Source organism: Phoenix dactylifera, unplaced genomic scaffold (assembly GCF_009389715.1).
Source record: "Phoenix dactylifera cultivar Barhee BC4 unplaced genomic scaffold, palm_55x_up_171113_PBpolish2nd_filt_p 000578F, whole genome shotgun sequence".
Lineage (NCBI taxonomy): Eukaryota > Viridiplantae > Streptophyta > Magnoliopsida > Arecales > Arecaceae > Phoenix > Phoenix dactylifera.
The window spans coordinates 243,102-251,572 of record NW_024067980.1 but is presented as its reverse complement, the minus strand read 5'-3'; the positions used below and the strand labels follow the sequence as shown (position 1 = coordinate 251,572).

The 8,471-nt window shown below is 37.6% G+C and overlaps 1 protein-coding gene across 2 annotated transcripts in view; it reads left to right on the top strand.

Moving 5' to 3' along the window:
* Positions 1-1,059: 1,059 nt before the first annotated feature.
* The window catches only part of LOC103717946 (myosin-6-like), a 55,221-nt gene continuing 47,809 nt past the window's right edge, over positions 1,060-8,471 (top strand). For both annotated transcript variants that reach the window (XM_017845396.3, XM_039119588.1), the window contains exons 1-7: positions 1,060-1,151; positions 1,617-1,745; positions 1,997-2,140; positions 2,452-2,597; positions 2,679-2,835; positions 2,954-3,012; positions 3,112-3,271. In XM_017845396.3, coding sequence (XP_017700885.2) covers positions 1,149-1,151; positions 1,617-1,745; positions 1,997-2,140; positions 2,452-2,597; positions 2,679-2,835; positions 2,954-3,012; positions 3,112-3,271 — 798 coding nt within the window. In that variant the 5' untranslated portion in view covers positions 1,060-1,148. The remainder of the gene's footprint in view (positions 1,152-1,616; positions 1,746-1,996; positions 2,141-2,451; positions 2,598-2,678; positions 2,836-2,953; positions 3,013-3,111; positions 3,272-8,471) is intronic.

Below are 8,471 nucleotides of genomic sequence, written 5' to 3'. Positions count from 1 at the left end.
ATATTTAATATATATAACATATAATAAATTTTATATATATATATATATATATATATATATATATATATATATATATATGCTAAAATGAAGGTTCTGCTTGTGCACAGCTATCTATCTGCTATTGTATACCTTATCTAATCTATATATAATTAAAATGAAGACTATATTATATGGATATCTATATTAATAATATTATTAATACAATTTATATATTAGAAAATAATTATATTTTTTGCATCTATTACATTCTATTCTGTTTATATTTATTCTATTATATTTATCGTATATTACATTTCCAAAATAATCCAAAAAAAACAAAAGAGGACTGTACGTCTGTACCCCGCGGTGCGGGGTATGAGTTAGTTTCCTTCGATAAAGACAAATCAGTCGACAGCTTGCCTCCCTGGGAAGGGAGTCGTTAGAAAAGGAAAACGACGTTATAGAAAGAAAGATGGATATATAGGATATTACACCGTTTACGCTGCCCGAAATGACCATTCTTTCTAATTTATTCTCTTTAGAATCTAAATCACAGCAGCGTATCTATCGGCCGATCAGGTCCCAGCAGCCGCAATCTGTTCTCCCCGACAGACGGCGAAGGCAAGGTTTAAAATGCGGGAACTGGAATTTGGACATCTCTCGCAATTCCAGGGCGACCTCGGAAAAAGCCGTTCTTGTAAATTTACGCGTATCATCTCTTCGTCTCTTTCATGCGAGAAAGCGGACGAAGGGAGAGGAAGAGAAGAGAAAGCGGACGTCCGGGCGAAGGAAAAGGAGAGGAGGAAGAAAAGATCTTTGGACAGCGATTGAGGCCGCTGAAGGGAAAAGATCTCTTCTTTTTGAAGGCCGAGCCCTCTCCCTCTCTCGAACTGTCGTCGTCGGCGCCGCACTGATCGAATCCTGAGGCAGGGAGACGGAGAGGTAGATATTGGCGGAGAAAGAAGGGATCTGGAAGGAAACTAGGAGAAAGATTCGATATATTTGATGAGAGAAGGACGAATCTTGAATTTTGCTACTATGGATATCTTGCTTTAATTCTCTGTTCCGGTGTTTATTTTTTCAGGTGGACTTTTTGGTTGGGTTTTGAATGGTGTTGGAGGAGGGCGGATTGAGAAGCTTATTGGGATCTTGACCAGTTGAGTTCCGAAATGGTATGGGATCTTTCATCTCATGATCAGGTTGATTCTTGATTTCGAGTTCATTTGATTGACTGGGTTTAATTTCTCGAGAACTTCAATGGATTTTGGAATGTTCTCGGGTCTTTTGTGTTGATCGAGGAGTTCAGTAGACTAGTAGAGTATGATGAGCTACACGAACGTAAAAGGAAATTTATGCTATGAACTTCACCTCTTTGGGTAGAAGGCTCATGATAAGGCTTAAAACTGTAATTTTTTAGCATCTTTTGTTTTGTCAATGCTTTCTATCAATTATCTTCTTCAGTCCCTCAGATGATTTTAGATAATTCGCTCCTTAGCTGGAGGGTGTATTAACATCATCTGATAAAAACCTGGTTTTTGGCCAAATTTCTTGAGTGATGAAGGCTATATAGATAACGGTATATAGTTTGTGCATTTCTACACTACTTGTGACCAGTTTGTGCTCTTCTTACATGACAGGCGGCTGCAGTCCACGTTGAAGTAGAAGCCCAGGTTTGGGTCGAGGATCCAGATGTAGCTTGGATAGATGGAGAGGTCATTGAGGTCAATGGCGACCAAATTAAGGTCAAGTGTACTTCTGGAAAGACGGTCAGTACTCATAACTAAGGGTTTTGCACATTTTTTTTAAACCCTTTTTTTTGTTTATTTGGATGATGCTGGGTCCTATGTCAGCCTTCATTAATTGCTTGTACTGTAAATTTAGGTTCCTTCTTTGTGAGAAGAGTCTTCATGGGCTAATCTGGTTAAAGGAATACATGAAAATTTTAATTCTTCAAATAATCTCTGTTGCATCATAGATGTTGGCAATTATTAATGAAGATGTTGGCTCTTCACTGCAGGTCATTGCCAAGGTGTCCAATGTCTATCCTAAGGATGCTGAAGCATCTCCTTGCGGTGTTGACGATATGACAAAGTTAGCTTATTTGCACGAACCAGGAGTTGTTCAGAACTTAAAATCAAGATATGACATAAACGAAATCTATGTAAGGAAATTTTGAATAATAAAAGCTACTTTACATTTTCACTTAAAATCAAGTTATGACATAGATAAGATCTATGTAAGTAAATATTGAATAATGTAAGTTGTTACTTTTTCTGTTTTCTCTAATGCTATGTTTTTTTTTCTTCTTTTTGCTCTCTCTCTTCTATCCTAAAGTGAACATAGTGTTGGCATCATACTTGTTATGGTAGTGGTTGTTAGTGGACCTCATCTATTGGAGGCTGTGTTTGTTTAATTTTGACATCCTCTATTAACTATTTATTAACAAATGGTGATCGATAACTTTGTTATCAGACATACACTGGAAATATATTGATTGCTGTGAATCCTTTTCGAAGATTCCCTCATCTTTATGACAGCCATATGATGGAACAATATAAAAGGGCAGCATTTGGTGAGCTAAGCCCCCATCCTTTTGCTGTTGCGGATGCTGCATATAGGTATGCTTTTCTGCTCCCTTTGACATCTTAAAAGACTAATTTGTCTTGTTTGCATTGTGAGAGTGTATTCTGCCAATGCAGACTTATGATTAATGAGGGAGTAAGCCAATCAATTTTAGTAAGTGGAGAAAGTGGGGCTGGTAAAACAGAAAGCACCAAATTGCTTATGCGTTATCTTGCTTATGTGGGAGGTAGAGCTGCTGCTGAAGGGAGGACTGTGGAGCAGCAAGTACTGGAGGTGTGATAGATTTTGGATTAGACTACCAAGTACCAACTAATTCTTTCTTGAAAGTTACATTTTCCTCTGCATAGTGCACATGCCAGATTTTTAAGGTATCTTGATTCCTTTTGTACAGTCCAATCCTGTCCTTGAAGCATTTGGCAATGCAAAGACTGTGCGAAACAATAACTCGAGGTAGGAATCTCTCATTACAATGCTTCACATCTATGTATTTGTAAATGTACATATCTTTCATTGGCTCGATGCCCATGGTGAATTTCTTGCATGTATCAGTCGTTTCGGCAAATTTGTTGAGATTCAATTTGATCAGAGGGGTAGGATTTCGGGAGCGGCTATCAGGACATACCTGCTTGAAAGATCTCGTGTCTGTCAAATATCTGATCCTGAGAGAAATTACCACTGTTTTTACATGCTTTGTTCTGCTCCACCAGAGGTATTGAGACTCTTAACTCTTTATCAAAATTCTTATTTTCCCATGCTTATTGGTTTTATGTCAAGATAGGTATTTCTTCTGCACTATTTATTTTTCTGATATACTTTAGTTAAGAAAACCAGCTAATGGAAGGCTGCAATCTCCATGGCATATCATACAAACCAGGCAGGTTGTGGCAAATGCTGATGATGCTATTGAATTGCCACTAGATGGATGCTTCTATATGGAACCAAGAACCTGTAATCTAGTTAAGTTATGCATGCTATAGAATATTCCTTTAAAAGAACTCATCTTGCATAGTACATCCAGTTTCTTATTTAGGCTATCAATGGGCCGAGTTAGGCTGGGTCAGCCTAGGCTCGAATCAAGCATGGTATTTCAAGCTCAGGCCTGAGAATCAAGCTTGAGGGTCCCAGACCTAGCTTGGGTCTGACACGACCATATGTAATATTTCATGCTAGGCTGGATCCAAGTCATGCCCTATTCTTCTTAAGCTAGAAACTCATTTTATCCCTAGATCGGAATAATTCAGACCTCTTGATTTTGGGCTGGATTGGGCTTTTTGGTTGAAATTTCTAGCCTGAGCTTGATTTTCTTGGGCTAGGTCATCAAGCTACTAGGGCCAGCTCAACCCACTGACAGCCCTATTCCAAAAGGGGAATATAAGAATGCATTGCCTTCATTGTGCTCTACAATATGTAAAAGGAATTCCAATATAGGGCATGCCTTTGCCTCTATTTTGGAATATGTTATAACTGGGGATGAAAATTTTTATGTGGATAAGAAGAATTTGAAGAAAGACAAGATGATGTTGAAAGAATAGTAAATAATTGTCATAGTTCAGAAGTTTCTTTTGTGCATTGAAGATAAATGGATTCATTATTTGAAGTATTTCACTTTTTGTGTGGCATTATACCATATATTAAATTTTTGGTGGAGATGATATGAAGAATTTTTCATGTATCATCCATGCTCAATACAACGCCTAGGTACTAGGTATCAGGGAGTTGTGTTATCTCTGTACATTTTGCTTCATTTAAGTAGTCTAACACTATGTATAGCATAACATAGTCTGTTATAGTATACTATACTATTCCAAAGCATGTCGCAATGTATAAGGCACCCGCCATTGTAGAGTCTGTGGAGGGTCAGATATACACATCTACCTCTGCATGCTGAGAGGCTGTTTTTATGTTTCGAACTCATGGCTCCTAGATGACAATGGAGTATCCTTACCGTTGCACTAGGGCTCGCCTTTACTATACCACACCATAATACAATAGAATATGATCAATACCACTATTAAGATCAAAAACATTTGTCTATGGTATTTAGTCTTCAAGAATGGTTTGAGGTGAAGATAAATGATAGAAGTAAAGAACAAAAGAAAGAAAAACATGATAAATGGGAGTAAAAGAAAAGAGAACAGCAATTCACAGTGTTTGCATTAGATTATGTTATCTAAACTAGGGCTTCCTTTTTATAGTCAAATGAATAACAAGCATACCGCTAGGTGAGGAATTTTGCTTGCTGGAAAATCAACTGATTTCCAAATCTTATTTGTGTTGGGTGAAGCTATTCCTTCTTCAATTACTTTGTACTAGCCAGAATCTCCCAAAGGTCACATGGACAAGCATAGGACAGATCATGGATTGCCATACCGTTCCGAATTGTTCGATTCAAGGCGCATTGTACGGTACTATATTGGAACTGGGATAGAAAATAATATTCGAGTTTGTCTAGGCCTCGTACTAACCTGTAATGAGGCTTACCAAGACATACGTAGGTGAACCGGGGTGCATATCGATCTGTACCATGATAAAAAGTAAGAAAAATGACTCGAGAGTTGTCTCGGTGCTAAGTACATACTGTACCAATCTATACCTTACCGAACTAGTAATGTACTAGTATGGTACTCGAAGTCAAGATTGCAGACCTTGGGACAAATACAAAGGAAAGGCTATGGAAAATATTTCTATAAAGCAAAACGGTTACGTAAGGAGATGATTACAAGTTTATCAAGTAAAAGAGTATACAAAAAATTACTTAGACACCTCCTCAACTTAGAGCCATTTTTACTTGGTTCCCTTCCAGTTTAAAAGTTTCAAAGTGGTCCTTCAAGTTAGTTAAGTGGTTTAATCACTTTAATGTGATCCTGCCGTTCATCCATTTACCTGGGCTCACGGAATTCTATCATGTGATGGTCATGGGAAATTTCTAGGACTGAAATTCTCTTATGAGGAGTGTTTGAGATGGAGAGGAGGGATAAGGAGGTTTAGAGAGGAGAAGTAGATGTTCGAAGAGGAGGAGATGGTGGGAGCAGAGTGGGGCTCGGGGCCATGTTAGATAAAAAGGAGGGATAGATAGGAGGGTTGAGGATAGTATCGGGGTTTAGAGAGGAGGAGAATGATGTGTTGGAAGAGAAAACGTGGTGGGGGATCAGGTTAGATGGAGAGGAAGGATGTAGAGGAGGGATGAAAATTGTATCAAGGTTTGGAGAGGAGGACATGTTGGAAGAGCAGATGGTGGGATTGGATGGGGCTTGGGTGGGACCAGATTCGATTGAGAGGAGGGATAGAGAGGAGGGATATGACAACGGGCTTTAGAGAGGAGGAGGAGGAGGCGGGAGTGAGAAGGGATGAGAAGAGGAGAAGAGGAGAAGCGAGGATATTTTTGGATAAATAAGCTATTCTGATGAGGGAAAAACTATCCTTTATGATGGTATCTTAATGACATTGGATGCCGGAGAGGGCTCAGGACCACATTGAACCCCTTAACTAACTTTAGGGACCATTTTGAAACTTTTATAACTGGAACAGTTCTAAATGAAACCGGTCCTAAGTTGAGGGGGTGCTTAAGTAATTTTCCCGAGAGTATATTCACATTCAAGGGTTAATTGGAATTTATTTTTTAAGCAACTCTTGGTGTGTTTGCAGAGCTTGTTCATTATTTTCCTTATCTTTTATCACATGTAAACCTTACTGGGTTTTTCTTGAACTATATCATTTGGTGAAACAATAGCAGATGGTAGTGGAAGATGTATAGGTGATGGAATAGGATTATTAAAATCAATTGGCTGAGTCTGGATGATTTACATGCTATTGGAAAAAAAATTGGAAGTACTTTCAAAAGAAGTGACATTGGTGGTTAGAAGATGAATATTAGAGATTGGGTCATAATAATGTGCTGAGTATCCAACAAAGAGACTTAGAAGCATGAGGTCTAACTTCCAATAGACCAATACTAGTGCAAAAAAGGACTACCAAAGACCCGAGGAAGAGCAATTAACATAGAATTGCAGGTGAACAATCTATTGTATGAAGAAACCAGTGAAATAGAGTAGACAATTTGATTGACTAAATGACATGCATTGAAAGTTTTTTTTGCCTCAGAACATTTTAGAAACATGCATGCACAAGAGCAATGCATAAAAAACTTCAATAATAGGATGATTCTTTCTTTTCGGCCATTAATATGGTTATCGAGTATAGGATGCAAGCTGGCTGGTATATTATTCCATGTCTTCAGTAGTATTCCCTGAATTGATTGGAGAGATACTTTTTAGCATTATTAGGATGAAAAACCAAAAGAATTTAGCTGCAATTAATTTTGAATTTTCTTCTGTATGGTTTGATATGTTGATGAAATTGCTGAGTGGTCTTTCATTAAATAAAACCTTGTCATCTTGGAGTAATCATCACTAAAGGCAAGAAATTGTTGAAAATGATGAGTATTTTAAGGCCTAGCATTAAAATATTATAAGAAGCATTGGTTCACACTTCACAATATGCAGACATGTATAAATCAACAAGAACGAGAAAACACACTATGATGTTTATTTTGATGGCAAACTACTATGTGAGACCATGGTATGCTATACCGTACCATACCGGACGGTACCGAGCATACCGTACCGGTTCGGTATCGTTATCGGTGCAGGTGGCATACCGACTCTTGGTACGTCCAAACAATTTTGTACCGTACCGTATCAACACTATACTAGTGTGGCACCGGTAAAGGGTCCGGTACCGGTACGGCGAACCTTGTGTGAGACTGACTCGAGGAATGGAACTAAGGGTTGAGAGTCTTGAGACTTTCATAGATAAGCATTTTCCTTAGTGTGAAGAAAGGCTTGAGCAATGCTTACCAACAAAGAGACTTAGAAGCATGAGGTCTAACTTTCAATAGACCAATACTAGTGCAAAAAAGGACTACCAAAGACCCGAGGAAGAGCAATTAACATAGAATTGCAGGTGAACAATCTATTGTATGAAGAAACCAGTGAAATAGAGTAGACAATTTGATTGACTAAATGACATGCATTGAAAGTTTTTTTTGCCTCAGAACATTTTAGAAACATGCATGCACAAGAGCAATGCATAAAAAAACTTCAATAATAGGATGATTCTTTCTTTTCGGCCATTAATATGGTTATCGAGTATAGGATGCAAGCTGGCTGGTATATTATTCCATGTCTTCAGTAGTATTCCCTGAATTGATTGGAGAGATACTTTTTAGCATTATTAGGATGAAAAACCAAAAGAATTTAGCTGCAATTAATTTTGAATTTTCTTCTGTATGGTTTGATATGTTGATGAAATTGCTGAGTGGTCTTTCATTAAATAAAACCTTGTCATCTTGGAGTAATCATCACTAAAGGCAAGAAATTGTTGAAAATGATGAGAATTTAAGGCCTAGCTGACCCCTAACTATAAGAAACATTGGTTCACACTTCACAATATGCAGACTCATACAAATCAACAAGAACGAGAAAACACTCTATGATGTTTATTTGATGGCAAACTACTATGTTAGACTGACTCGAGGAATGGAACTAAGGGTTGAGACTTTCATGGATAAGCATTTCCTTAGTGGGAAGAAAGACTTGAGCAATGCTTTACCATTAAAGTTACTTCTTGCCGTTCTATTAAATTCACAAATATCTACTGATTGTCTTCTGATTCTAAAATACACAGACTAAAGGATAAGTGATTTTTTTAAAAAAATGGAGTTTATTAGGTTACCAACATACATCAAAAAATTAAATGCAATTGTGGCATAGATGACATAAAAACTGGTTAGAAAAGGCTAAGGCATGCATTTCCTTTTCTAAATACATTTGAGAAAGTAGTAAAGTACCATTGGCTAATGTGATCAAAGGACAAGAAATTGAAGTTAACTAGTCATGTAACATGTCCTA